At 46.7% G+C, this 15,000-nt stretch overlaps 1 protein-coding gene across 1 annotated transcript in view; it reads left to right on the top strand.

Annotated features, from left to right (window-relative positions):
- Wdfy4 (WDFY family member 4) overlaps positions 1-15,000 on the top strand; it is a 237,520-nt gene that overhangs the window by 209,070 nt on the left and 13,450 nt on the right. The window contains exons 50-55 of the mRNA XM_029541917.1: positions 1,265-1,382; positions 2,276-2,385; positions 10,751-10,904; positions 12,770-12,861; positions 13,687-13,899; positions 14,360-14,510. Of these exons, the coding sequence (XP_029397777.1) occupies positions 1,265-1,382; positions 2,276-2,385; positions 10,751-10,904; positions 12,770-12,861; positions 13,687-13,899; positions 14,360-14,510 (838 nt within the window). The remainder of the gene's footprint in view (positions 1-1,264; positions 1,383-2,275; positions 2,386-10,750; positions 10,905-12,769; positions 12,862-13,686; positions 13,900-14,359; positions 14,511-15,000) is intronic.

The following is a 15,000-nucleotide window of genomic DNA, read 5'->3' as shown; positions in this document are numbered from 1 at the left end:
TGGTAGTTACTATATAAATGTTCTCTGTTTAACACACACCTTGCATTGATAGCTGTGTTTACTTTCTTGTATTTAAAAATTGGGAAATATTTTTAATTGGGAGGGGGAAGCAGGGAAATAGCCCAGTGGATTAGAGTACTTTGTGCACAAGCATAAAGGGGTACAAAGCAGAACATGGCGGTGTGTCCTATCGTAGCAGTGCTGGGGGCAGATGGGAATCCCAGCACTCTTGTTAGCTAGCTAGCTTTGTCAAAGCACTGGACTTCTAGTTTATTGAAGACCCATCCTCTACCCTGCTAGCGTATTGGATGGCATGGGCACCTGAACACTTGCATATCGATGCCACATACACGCAGCCTTCTCCTACACACACACACACACACACACACCACAAATACACACATGAGACATTTCTCCTGAACATCTAGAAATTTGGGGAAATGAGGAGCTCTGGCAGCTATTAACCATTCTGACCTGTCAGGAACCTGGGCAAGGGCTACTTCCCTTTTGTCCTTGACTGCTTTCTGCCAGCCTTTGAGGTGGTAGCAGCACTGTCCCTCTATCAAGCAGCTGTGACTCAGTGCTAGCCCAGTGAATTAGAGCACTTTGTGCACAAGTTAGTGAAGAGAGCTTTAGGAAGAAACAACCCCTCTCAAAGAGATGCAACCCCCAGGGACACTCAGTGTTCCCCCTGCCTCCCAACACACAGAGCATGTCTCTAAAGTCACTGATGTACTTCCCATTCCCACCAAGGTGAGCTCTCAAGGTCAGGAGCAGGGCCAGCATTTTGTGTCTTAATTGTCCAAAAGAGGGTGGGACTCAGAAAAATGAGCATGTTCCTCCTACCCCCCACCCCAAACAAATCACTTCTAGCTTCCTGTAAAATCAGTTTGACTCAAAGCAGGTCCCTGAACTGTTGCAGTAAATTATTTAGTAAGGGCAATAGTTAGAAGTCATATAGGCAATGGGAATTCTTTTCAAAGTCCCTTTTCAGTACCTGGTGGTCATGTTCTGATTTGGGTCAAGTTGGAACAGGCTCAGCTTGAACTCAATCTTCCCTCCTCTTACTTCTCCTCTCTCCCCTATTAAGTCTTTGTGGATCACTGACTTCAGGGCCATAAAACTCCAAGTAGCCAGCTAATCACGACAGGGGTTCAGACCAAATGACAATAAACCAATAAAGGGAGCCATAAAACTAAAGAGCGTGGCTCCTGGGGCACCAGGGGGCTGGGGGAGTTAACCCAGCTGCACATCTGCCTTCTAGATGTTGAACTTGACAAATCCCAAGACTTTCCGAGATCTTTCTAAACCAATGGGGGCTCAGACCAAAGAAAGGAAGTTGAAGTTTACCCAGAGGTTTAAAGACGTTGAAAAGATTGAAGGTGGGTACATACTTACTTGATTCTCTCTCTCTCTCTCTCTCTCTCTCTCTCTCTCTCTCTCTCTCTCTCTCTCTCTGTGTGTGTGTATTCGCACGTGCACATGCATACACACACCAGTGCACACAGTGTGTGCAGTGCCACTTTTCTCAACTTCTTGAAAAGGTCAGCAACAACTTAGTTGATCACCCAGTCTACCAATCATTGAGCTTAAAGAATTCTTAAATCCAGCAGTTGGCATTGTGATTGCATGAGAGAATCACCTGGAAGAATTTGTGAACAATACTAAAGTTCAGGTGTCACCCTTAGAAATTTAACTAAGGTGACTGGAGAGATGTCTCACTAGTTAAGAGCAGTTCCTGCGCTTGCAGATGCCCCAGTTTGGTTCCCAGAACCCATATGACTACTTAGAACTATCTGTATTTCCAGTTCTGGAGGGGATCCAATGTCCTCTTTCACCCCCTGTGGGAATGAAGATAAAACATTCACATATGCAATATAAAATGAAAACTTACAAAACAAAACAAAAACAAAAACAAACAAACAAACAAAACCCCAAAACAAAACAAAACAAAAAAAACCTATGGAGAGATTTTAATGGCTGTCCTGGATGGAAATGTACTGAGAGCTTTGTCTCTAAGAGTAGGTAAGATGGAGAGACCCGCACTTAACAACCTCTGAGTGATAGAAGTCTACTTTTAATTTGCTCTCAAACTCAGTCCTCAAACTCTGGACTTCGCCTTTACAATCCTTGCCATATTTGCATGCCATGGGATCTGTTAGTACCTTAGTGTTCTTCTGTATGTCTCCTTGCTTCCTGAATCTCAGTGAGTGCAGTTAGAGATACTGTTGTCAAGCACAGTACAGCAACCCTCAAGTGCACCCTTGTGTTGCAGGAGACATGACCGTGCAGTGCCACTACTACACCCACTATTCCTCAGCCATCATTGTCGCCTCCTACTTGGTCCGAATGCCACCGTTCACACAGGCCTTCTGCTCCTTACAGGTAAGCTGCTGGCGCTCCTTCCTGAGTGCGAGGGCGTGAACACACCCGAGTCCCAGGCTTGGGTAATGATGGCGCTTCCTCTCTGAGAACTCAAACCTTAACTTGATGTTGGTTCCTATATTTAGAGGAAGGCGGTTTGTTATCATCAATACTTGTGTGTCTGCCTGTTTGTCATAAAAATAAACCAAATAGCATGGAACAATAAAATTTCCAGTGGGACATGTGAAAAATTAATACAAATAAGATAGAATGGAAAAAGAAAGTAGAAATTGTTGAGACTAAAAATGCCACAGCCAAAGCTCAGTCAAGAGAAGGGAAGTGACTATCAGACAGCACAAATCTGTGCTTCGAAAGGCTCCTTGGGACAAATAGATATTTGAAATGAAGTGAAACAAAATAAAAACTGACTAACCTAGACAAAGAAACTAGTCCTCTGGCCCATCCTTAAGCTAACTGTTATCTTACCAGCCTAGGGTTGCCAGGCTTCATAAATAAGAAAGCAGATACCTGGCTAAGTTTCACTTCTGGATAAACAGTGGCTTTCACTCAAAAAGGATGTACTGGAAGATTATCTGCTGCCTATCTGAAGTCTAAGTTATCTGGGTCACCTGTGTTGTTTCAATCTGGCAGTCCTGAGGGAGCTGGAGACGAGCCAGTGCTGGAGTCCTGGATATGCACAATTTCTAAGTCAGCGTCCCTTATGGACAGCATTGGGACAGTGCAGAGATGCTCTTCGTCCCTCTTCCCTCCATAAAACTCTTCACTGGAATCCTGCACTCAAGGACCCCTTTCAGAGGCAGAGCTTGAGCCAGCTGACTGAGCTCACTGCAGAGAACACACTACAAGGTGGAGTGTATGGCTGACGTGGTCACTACCTTACAGTGTCCTATGAGAGAAAGTCATGGGCCTCATGAGCAGGAGCATACCGAGTACCCATGGTCTAACTCTAACTCTTGAGCCTTATCTCAGAGGAGTTTTAGTGTCTGAGAAACTGTGAGGTTTGGTTACTCAGAAAACATTGTCCCTGAGACAAGAGCCACCCTCAGTCGGCACTGAAAGCACTCCCCATCCTTGGGAAAGAATGAAAAGCCAAGGAAGGGCAGGCATCTTCTCCAGTAAGGGGTGAACCCACTCACATCGTTTATATCTTGGCACAGACTCCCCTCTCCTTGACTGTGTGGCTTGTCTAGACTTTGTATAACCCCCTATCACTGGAAATCCACTCAAAAATAATAAGTGTGCTTCCCCCGGGTCTTTCTCAGGCAGCAAGCATTTTAAGTAAGTTTAGTTTGGAGAATGAATGGTCCCAGAGCTCTACCCCATGCCAGGAATCTCATCCAGATGTTGCTCATTAATCCACAAGAAATGATGATCACTGTTGCTGATGATAATGATGGATTCCACTGCTGCTTTTCAGCCAGAGAGCTGAAACAGTCAAATGTTCAGGATGCCTTCACAGCCTCCCCTTGGCCCTTCAGACAGACAGAAGCCTTAAAGCCAGAGGTCCCAGCTTCACTCGTTGTAAGGGTCTTTCCACACAGGGAAGAGATGGGAGGACTAGAGTCAGGGTATGCTGTGAGATTTACATCTCAGCCATGCCGCTTAACACATACAAATATCCCACATGTTGTGTTACCTCTGGACATGAGGGCTGGTTATACACAGACCACTGGATCATCCAGAAAAACAAATGAGGAAATGTGGGGAAAGCCCCTCGCTCCAGTAAGTAACCATGGTTACTTCCCCCTCTTCCCTCAGTGACCAACTAGATCTGATCTGAGCAGATTTGAAATTGTTCAAGCTGGTCTCTTCTGGGTTAAACAGTGGTAAGACAGCCTGAACTACCATAAAGCATCTAGAGCAGAATGAACCAGATGAAACAGGTCCGGCAAGCCCACCAGAATATTTGGATAATGGTTACCCTGCCGCTAGAGTGAGCTTATTTTAGCCAGTTTGCTCCTCTAAGAACTGGTTCAAACTTGTTTGATATGGTCTAACCCAGGGTGAGATGATCAGAGCCAACTTTGTATGCTTTTAGGAGGCCCCCATGTAGCTGTTGGAATGACCACACCAAGAATCTCAAGTGGGATCCTCTGGGATTTTTTTGGCTTGAGATTGCCCATGGCAGATTGGCCCAACTAAGTTGGAACCATGTGCTTTCTCTGTGTAACCCCTCTGCCCCACACTAATCTGTCTTAGCTGCTGACATTTAAGTGACTTCTCCAGTTGGTTGTCACTGGCCTGAAGACCCAGCAATCCTCTGTCCTTCCCTAGAACAAAACAAGAACAGTTTTATTTCTTAAAAGGATAAGTACAGAGGCCACATCTGCTGAAGGAGTCCCAGGCCTCACTGGATCACCTGAGACATGTTCTGCCATCTTTGTGTGAGTTCATCTGCCTCCCAGGGGCAGGTCTGTTTCTTCCCAAGAGAACTTTGCTTGTCCTCCTCCGTGGTGACAAGAAGGTCCGCCCCTCCCTGTTGTCTCACTCTCCCGAGGGTCTGACTTCTAAGTTAAATGTGGATGAGTCAGAGGGTTGGGGTGTGTGTGTGTCCAGGATGGCTGCAGTGAGGCCTTCTGTGTTTGTAGGAAGGTGGAGCCAGTGTGTCTATGAGTGTTGGCATGTTCTCCCAATCTGAGCTGAGCAGACTCTGCCATTCACCGCTAATATGAGTTCGTTAGAGTGAGGATGTATGTGCTTCTGGCTCGGGCCTCAGGGTACTGTGTCCTGGCTCTGTCATCTGATGTTGACTAGATTACTGCATTCTCTGGGATTTGGTTTTCTTATTCATGAGGTAAAGATGAAGGGTGAGATGCTGCATCTGAAGATGGCTTAATAATAACGCTAGTCTGGAACACTCAAGTGCCTACTCTGTTTCTGAATGGTGCCAAGTCAAATACCGTACATATATCATTAAAAAGTTTAAGCTTTCCTAGTGTGGCAAAATATACATCACACAGTATCTTCCATGTAGCTATTTTTAAAAAGATTTATTTATTTATTTTAATGTACATGAGTGCTTCATCTGCATGTGCATCTGCATGCCAGAAGAGGGCATCAAACTCATTCTAGATGGTTGTAAGCCACCACGTACTTGTTGGGAATTGAACTCAGGACCTCTAGAACAACAGAGGGTGCTCTCAACTGCTGAGCCATCTCACCAGAATCCCCGTAGCTATTTTTATACATATATTCAGTGATATGAAGTACCAAAGTGATATGCCAGTGCCACAGAGTGTCTGTACTACCACTTACGTGGCACATCTGGTATGGCCTGCTGAGTGGCTGGCAGGCTGGCATGGAACAATCGGGACACTATGGCTGGCTCAGCATGTACTGGGCTCAGTGGTGTGGCCAGCACCAGGATTTTCACACAGTTTGACACGGGACTTCCACATACTGTGCCCTGGCTCTGTGTAAGAGGCTCTTTACAGCCTGTGGTAAAATGCAGCTACATTTAGGTTGTTTCAGAATGGATGCTCCTCTAGTATTGATGTATTTATCTTCCTGCCCAAGTTTGTCAATACAATGATAGATTTTTATAGTCTATAAAATATGGAATAATTGCTTTTCCATGGAATTGGTTCCAGGACCCCTCTATTACTGAAATCAGAGGATGCTTAGATGGCCTATATAAAATGGCATCATATTTTCATAGAACCTATACATTCCCTCATGTACCTTAAACTACCTCTAGATTATTTACAATACCCACCCCAGTGCAAATGTTGTGTAAACAGTTGTAATAGTAATGGCTCAGTAGACTGTGAGAAGAGTGAAAGGGTATAAAAACTCGAGACAGAATGATCTATTCAAATATTTCCAGTCTATGGTTGCATCTTTGAATGTGGATCCTTCAGCTATGGAGTGGCAACTGTAGATGTGTGAGCTGTGTGGTCTGAGCAGGTAGCATATATGTGGAGTGGGACCAGACTTGTGTTAATTATGTGCTTTGCTGTCTCTGGGAGGAGGGGACTACTGTATTCGAGCAAGTAGCTGGTACTACACCTTAGTGACAAGCCAAATATTGTATAGTTTTCATGAGCTTTGTCTATAGAGATTCGGGATCTGTGAGTCTCTTGAAAGCTGAGTCACTGTGAGACCACACCCCCGCTGTAAGACCTTAGTCTCGGCAGCTGGTTCTGTCCTAGCAAAAGTGCCACATATTCTCAGGCCTAAGATGAGATCTAGCCTGGGTAGGGCCCAGCAAGGACACAGTGTGGTGGCAGCTGCTGTCTCAGGCCTAAGATGCGATCTAGCCTGGGTAGGGCCCAGCAAGGCAGCCTGTTCCCAGCAAGGACACAGTGTGGTGGCAGCTGCTGTGTTTAATAAGAAGTGGAAATAAAGCGCTGTGCTAATTAAGTCCTACCCCTGCGAAGTCAGCTGTTACCAGCAGTGGGGAAGGGGTTTTCCAAAGTACCTGAGGCTAGATGGCTGGGCGTTGTGCTAGGCAGACATCATCTGCAGGGAACTGAGAACCCTGGGGTAGACGTGGCCTGGGCTGTTACCTACGAGCTTCCAGTAGGTATCAGGGTGACAGTATGAGGAAGACAAAGAGACCGTGTCAGTGGTCGTATCTCTGCAGATCCTCCCTGATGTCATCACAGCTCACAGCGAGGCCACTGACTCTGAGCCACGTGCCTTACTCTTGGTACCCAATACTTTGGGCATGGTTAGGACAGAGCTGGACCAGGGAACCTCCAGTCACACTTAGAAGGTATCAACAGGACATAGGGTCTTCAAGGTCCCAAACTGTAACCTGACAAGAATTCTTCAGGGTCTCAAGTATGGTCTGATTTTGATTATTCGAGTATTGAGAAAGGCACGTGTGGTAATCTCTGACTGCCTCAGGTAAACTGTCCCTAGACTTTCTCCATGGTGGTTGTGTAACTGAGCTGCAGCTGCCCCATCCTTGTCAACCCCCTGACTCAGCAGTGAGGATGAAAACTTGCCTGCTGGTCATCTTGTGATACATTCGCTTACAGCCAAAAGTATGTGTGTCAACATACTTTGGTGTTTCCTTGCTTAAGGGAAAGGCCTCAACGTCTGGAAAGGAGAGTGGGGGACTGTTCTGCATCAAACCTATCCCTACTGCGATCAGGTCAGCTGGTGCCTGGGCTCCTCACATGCCACCCGCAACATTGTATTTTGGAGTAGGATGCTCAGGCAGACTGTTAGCTAAGACTCAGGGGATACACACCCAGGTTTCTCTTGCCTGCTCACCCTTTGCCCTCTAATGGGTCAATGGGCTGCCCTGACAATGCCTCTCTTACTTCCTGTTCCCACCCTAAGGACTCTTGGCCTTCACTACTTTCCTGTCCCATCCCAGGCACCGGAGGACCCTGACTCCCAACACCCTACCTTTGGTTTCCAATGATTTCCACTCCACTTCTCTTTATTCTCTCAGAGAGTCCCTGGTTTTCTTCTTCATATCCGAAGACTAGGGTCACTCCCTAGTCCCTGGAGTATACTGGATCAAGATACAAAGAGTAGGGAGACGACTCAGCAGTTAATAGCACCACTGACTGCTCTTCTAGAAGACCCAGGTTCAATTCCTAGCACTCATGTGGTGGCTCACAACCTTTTGTAACTTCAGTTCCAAGGGATCCATGCCTCTTCTGGCCTCTGTCAGCAGTACATACACATGGTATACACACACACACACACACACACACACACACACACACACACACAAAACCTTTCAGATAATTTAATATACTTTTTTTTTTTTTTTTTTAAGATACAGGGCTTGTTAATCTAGTACTGCTTTCCTTATGCCTAGCATACCACCTGAGGTTATATCTTACCTTCTCATGCACATATCCACTTGGGCATATAGACTGTTGATTTCATAACCAAAACAATCACTGAAGCTTGATGGGGTAGGGGGATAGGTAGGTGATTAAAGAGATTTTGAAAACGCACATTTATCCTGTAAGTGCTGAAATTCTCACCCGTGACAGCAGTGTTCCCTACCATGGCTCACTACCTGATGGGCAGAGAGTCGTTGAAATCAGCTGACGCCAGTGCAAGTGCACTGCTTACACGAGATACTTCTGAACTAGTCAGGAAAATGCCCACAGCGCTAACAGGACAGCAATTGGCTCATAAAATCAATCCAGTCCCTTAGCTGGATGTGAGCGGATGGACTTGCTTCAGTCTTTCTTGGAAGGGTTTCAGGACATATTGTAGGGATAACTGTGGGCAGAAGAGGTGGCTCAATGGTTCTGAGTAGCGACTGTTCTCTCGGGGGACCTGAGTTTGATTCCTACCACCCAGGCTGGATGGTTCATAATGGCTTGTAACTCCAGCACCAGGGGAATCTATTGCTTCTGGCCTTCTTTTGGCATGAGCATTTGTGAACATGTATAAACACACACACACACACACACACACACACACTTAAAAATAACACAATAAAACTTCATTTTAAAAAAGGGTATTTGTGTAGTCATATGTCCTTGAACACTGAATTTCTTTTGAGTATGGGTTCAAAATGGAAGGCTTTCACCCTGACCTCCTCTACCTGCCCATGCTAGGGACAACTTTAAGAACACCATGACTGATGGGCTTACTCAGGGTCAGTGGCAAACAAAGGCACGCACAAGAGGAGTGTTATCTTCAGGAAAGTGCATTGGGTTTTTTTTGGTACAAGTCAGTTATAATCGGTGCACTTGAACAAGAACCAATATTTCCCCGATTTTAACTGAGTGTCCAGACCCGCAGCACTCCACTCATAATTCTGATTTGTGTCTTTCAACATTGCTGAGCCCTTCCTAACACTATAAATGATCGGGATACCTCAGGTTGTATCCCGAGATCCTTAAAGTATGTTCAAAGTATGTTGCTAGTGTCTTCCCACGTGTGTGAGCCTTTTGTCTCTGAGCTCTGTAGCCTCAGTTTGTCTCCACTGCCTTCTGGCTTTGAGTTGGCACACAGAAAATGGTCTGCCATCGAGACGTTGTTATGGTGTTGATCTTCATGTCCTCTTCACTGGCCACTTGGATACTTGGCATTCATGACATGAATGGAAAGACCCATGCCAGGGGGCAGATCTCAGTGGGGAGCCTTGTGCCTGCCTGCCATTTTTTGTCCCCATCTCCACACTGCCTTTGGCTCTTGTTTACTCCTCATGGTAGCCTTTCCTCCCAAGGTCACTCTGTAGAGCAGAACCATGCAGCACATGCCTCTGCCTCTTGCCCTTCCTTCTGTCACCCCTGCCTCCTTCCCTAAGAACCGGGTACTGGCTGGGGTTGGCTGTCAGCAGCCACTGGAGCATATGACAACCCACACACTCACAACACCACAAAGCAACTCTACTTTTTCTTCTAGGGAATTTGGTGTTTTTCTTTTGTATTGCAGAAGTGAGAAAACCCATTAATTTTGAAACAAATGTATGCAAATACATTTATTAATATAGGAAATAGGAAAATCAGTTATTGCTTCCTTTATAAATAATACAGGCTTAAGTTTTAAAGATATTACTTTTGCTAAAATGCATTAGACAGCTGTGAAAAAAATAACATTTTTCTTTGTGGTAATATCTTTAACCAGATTTGTAGCACTAACAGTATTTCCTATGTATATATTATTTTTATTTAATACAGGTAATCTTTTTATTACCAAATCATATTGTTTCTCAGGAGATTACCATCAGCACTTATAAAAGCTGCAAAAGGAAAAAACGGGGCTGTGAGAAGACATCAATCTCCCACAGTGTGAGGCTCAGGCTGCAGATTAAATACACAAAGCTCTTAATACATTTCAATGAGCCACTCGTTAGGTGCAGATTTATTTACATTTCCCCCACTTCATTTCCATTCCCATTTCAATCTGATGATGGACATCATTTCCTGATTTTAACACAGAGCAAAGTAGCCTGGGTGAAGGCACCTCTTTAAGCTGTGTATTGTGGTCGAGATCTCACAGGACCTGGACGTCTGTGTGATACATGGCTCACAATTGGTCAATGCCTCTGGCTCAGAAAATGGACCACCCAGTCCTTATCTACCAGGTTTCCCAGGGGGAACACATCTTACATATGTGACAGGTCTTCCTTTCCCAGAAAGAGCTGAGCTCTTCAACTGTCCCCTCCCCACCCCCAACCCAGTAGGGCAAGTTTGTACCATTTCCAGAGATATCCTTCAGAACTGACAGGGGAACAATTTGCCCTTTACGGCACAGGTTTGGCCCAGGCCTGATGTTCGATGCTTTGATGACCTGGGGAAAGTCCTAAGGACTAGTTTTCTGGTCTGCAAAATGGAAGTGCCAATCCTTTCCCGACTTCTGAACTCATTCCCCTGAAGCTGAATGGATGGGAGGAGACACACACATGAGGCTGATCATGTGACCCTTTCTCCCACAGGGCGGAAGCTTTGATGTGGCTGATAGAATGTTCCACAGTGTAAAGAGCACGTGGGAGTCTGCCTCCAAAGACAACATGAGCGACGTCAGGGAGCTGACACCTGAATTCTTCTACCTGCCCGAGTTTTTAACCAACTGTAACGCAGTGGAGTTTGGTGAGTTGAGACACTGGGAAAACCTGGTGAGCCTAGAGCCAGGGAGCTTGGGATTTTTTTCCTATAGGTCTCCAGAGAGACACCGATTTCATCAGTCTCTTTGGTGGAAAACTTACCTAATCAGGATCAGTGCATTGGAGGTGAAGTCCCTACTGGGTGACAGCATGTTGTTGCACAAGTGGCTTCTGAGGAGGGATGCTGGCTGGGTTCCGGGCTTCCAGAACAGCACTGAGTACCTACCTGTTCTCTGAGGATCCCAGGTTCAGTGTGTAGTGAGATAGCACCCTGTGATCTAGAACCTTTGCTGATGACTTCCGGTTAACCCTGCCTGCCCTCGAGGCTCCTAACCTTGAGACTCACCAGCCCCGCTTCTGCTGTCCAACTGCTGGGTGCCACATCTTCCACCTTGGAGCCCAGGATGTGTCAGACCTTCTTCCTGCTTCAGAGAAGGCATGGAAGTTTACAGAGGCCCAGTAGGATGTGCATGTACCTGGCATCTCTTCTGTGAATGTGTGTGAGGGGAAGGGGGAAGGAACAACGTAGCAAGGGGATGTACAGTAAGAGGTGGTACAGGGTGTAGACAAGTTCTCCAGCCAGGTCAAGAGAAGCCATGGGCGCTGCAGAAAACGCTTGGAGTCAGAGAGTCAGCATCCTTCAGGTTCATCCTTCCTCAGGCTCCCCATTTTCCTTCAAGCAAGGGTTTGAACCTCAAGCCAGGCTATATGAGATCTTTTTCACACAAACCCTCATGAGGTTTCCAGTCCTGGGCATGGGACCACAGTGCCATGGAGTGCTTGAAGCCACTCCAATTCTGGTCCAGCTAGCCAGCCTGACCCAGGTCCTTGGTGAGCCTGGCAGTGCCCAGGGTCTCTGATGAGCTGGAGAGACTGTGTTGTTGCTCTGTTCACCAAGAAGAGACTGGAGCTGGGTCTCAGTAAAGAGCGAGTGAGACTCAGCACAGTCAGGGAGCCCCAGACTACAGGGGAATGGTTTTTGTTTTTTTATTTATTTTTATTTTTTTATTCATTTCTTTATTCACTTTACATCCTCATCGGAGCCTCTCACTCTCCCCTCCCTTCCCCCTCCCCCTTCCCCCTTGCCCCTCTTCTCCAGTCCCTCCCTTACAAATCCCTCCCCCCCTCCCCCCCCAGTATCCTCTCCCCTTCTCCTCCTTGGGCAATGCTATTCTGCTTACTCCATGAGTTCAAGCAAGACCACAGGAGCACAGCCGGGCACTGGACATGGTTAGGCTAGTATTGTCCTCTGTGTGTTATATGCTTACTTTTCCCATCGCATGCCAGCCCCGCATGGCTTTGTCATCACCGTCACACTTACAGATGGAGAAACTGAGTCCCTTAGAAGTCAAAGTAGCTTGTTCAAAGTTGATAGCTGGTGGACAGGAGAGACTTGGGCTGGGATCCAGGCTCCTCCTCTTACTGTCTGAGGACTCTCCATTTAAAAATGCATTATAATTGGTTGAAGACCTAGGAAGATATTGTGCGCCAAGAACTTCACGTTGTGCCTAGCATAGACCTGCGTGATTGTACGCTTGGGTTATTATCACCATCTTCTGATGTGTCAGTCTCCAGGTGAAAGGCATTGTTAGTGGAGAGGGAAACACAGCAATAGTGTGTGATTTGGAATCTCCTCTAGTGTTGCCTGGGAAGCCAAGAAGCCATGAAGGATGCCAATGTAGGGCCAAGCCAAGGAGGAATAGGGGTTCTGTGGACAGAAGTGGCAAGAGGCAGTGCGGTCTGGTTGGATGCAGCTCACATTCCAACCTGCACGGAGTTGGCAGTTGCAGACAACACGGATTTGAGGAACCTGGCGAGGCCTCACTTTGGCCTGTTTCCCTTCACACCCAGGTTGCATGCAGGATGGAACGACACTGGGGGACGTGCAGCTTCCTCCCTGGGCTGACGGGGATCCGAGGAAATTCATCAGCTTGCACAGACAGGTGAGACACTCCTGTCTGTCCTGATGTGCGCTCCAGCATCTCCCTGTCTCCACAGTTTTCTGTCTCACTGGAGGGGATAAACCTTGAGGCTTTGATGTCTAGAGAAACCAGAGAAGGTGCAGGGCCAGGGATTATTGTTTTCCTGGATGTTTAAAGAACACCAGTTTGCTCTGCAATTGTGTTAGGTTGCTGCGATGGACATCATGACAGGGAGTGAGCCTGACTCTCTGGCGGCATGTCAGTGCCCTCAGAAGTCCCACCAGTAGGGGCATTCCTGGACTATGTTCTCAGTATAGCTCAGAGATGGTCTGGAGGCCCCAGAGAGCTCTCATCTATCGTGAGGTTTTGAGGGAAGATGACTGAGCTCGTCACCCAGAATCACAGATAAGGAGACGGAACTGTGCTCAGCATCGTTAGTCACGAAAAAACTTAAATCAGAATGAGATGCTATGACACACCCACAATAATAAAAACTGGGTGCTGTGCATGTCTGTAAGCCTTGTGTTCGCGTGTGAAAACGGAAATATCCACGGGTCTCACTGAGGTCTGGGAAGCTCTGAAAATTCCAATGAAGGACCATGTCTAAAGGAGATAAAATTAAATTAAAAAAAAAATCTAAAATGGGGGAAGGGCCAGCATCTGCAGATTAGCACCTGAAGTTATCCTCTGGCCGCTATATGTATGTACACCTAAGAGCACAAGACATACACCCTCACACAGTGGCTTAAATGTAGAGAACTGGGCTTTTGTTTGTTTGTTTGTTTGTTTGTTTGTTTTAAAGCATTAGTTAGGATCTCACACTCTCTGGGCTTTGTTTGACTTCAGGCTCTGGAAAGTGACTTCGTCAGCAGCAACCTCCACCACTGGATAGACCTCATTTTTGGGTATAAGCAGCAGGGACCAGCTGCTGTAGAGGCAGTGAACACTTTCCACCCCTACTTCTACAGCGACAGAATAGACCTGGGCAGCATCACCGACCCGCTGATCAAGAACACCATCCTGGGCTTCATCAGCAACTTTGGGCAGGTGCCCAAGCAGGTAGGTATGACAGGCCATAGCGTTTATCAAGAGCGGGCAGCACATGCTTAGGAAAGAGAACAAGGATGTTCTATCCTGTTGGCAGTGAAGGGAGAGTCATCCCGGGCCTTCAGAACTAGGGTAAGGTGATATCATTGACATGGGCTAATGCTACGTTCTTCCGTAACATATACAGTGGTATGATGTTACTGTTATTCCTAATGAGTTAAGATGTCAAGTAGCTGAGAACAGAAGAGCTTGTTCTAGGACTTGGCGAAAATAGCAGCCCCTCTCTGAGCCCCAGGCCCCTCATCTATAACATCTGAGGAGCCTGCTGACGCTCGGCTCGTGTTCTTTTGGAGGAAGCCCAGCCCTGATGGTGCCCAGAGTAAAGATACAGATGTGATACATAGGGTGATGGTTCCCCACTAAGGCATCTACCTCCTAATGACCTGTGTGGTGTGTTTGTCTGTGTCTCCAGATCTTCACAAAACCCCACCCATCCAGAAACACCACAGGGAAACCTCCAGGGCCTGGAAAGGATGCTTCCATCCCTGTAGGCCTCCCAGGTCACTCACAGTCCTTCCTCCACAGCCTGCCAGCACTGAGACCCTCTCAGGTCACAGTCAAAGGTGAGTGCCCAGGCTTGCCTTGTCTCGGGGTTCTCTCTTTAGGGACCGGATTCCTCTAGGACAGTGGTTCTTAACCTTCCTAATGCAGTGACCCCTCAATACAGCTCCTCGTGTAATGGTGACCTCCACCCATAAAACTGTAACTACTTCATAACTATAATTTTATTACTGTTATAAATTGTAATATAAATATGTGAAATGCAGGATATCTGATATGTGATTCCTGTGAAAGAGTCATTTGACCCCCTGAAGAGGTTGTGACCCACAGGTTGAGAAACACCGCTCTAAGAGTTCAAGGACCCAGGCTTGGGAAGAAGTGAGTTTTGCAATGGCTTTGTCTCCAAAGTCAGTGGGCACTGCAGGATGATCTCTAATATGAATGTATCTGGGACTTGTAGGTTAGGCCCCGACTTCTAAGATCCACAGGTCTCTCTCTCTCTCCTCTCTCTCTCTCTCTCTCTCTCTCTCTCTCTCTCTCTCTCTCTCTCTC

This window comes from Mus pahari, chromosome 8 (genome assembly GCF_900095145.1).
Source record: "Mus pahari chromosome 8, PAHARI_EIJ_v1.1, whole genome shotgun sequence".
Taxonomy (NCBI): Eukaryota; Metazoa; Chordata; class Mammalia; order Rodentia; family Muridae; genus Mus; species Mus pahari.
Note: the sequence above shows the minus strand (reverse complement) of the source record. Positions and strands in the feature narration are given on the sequence as shown.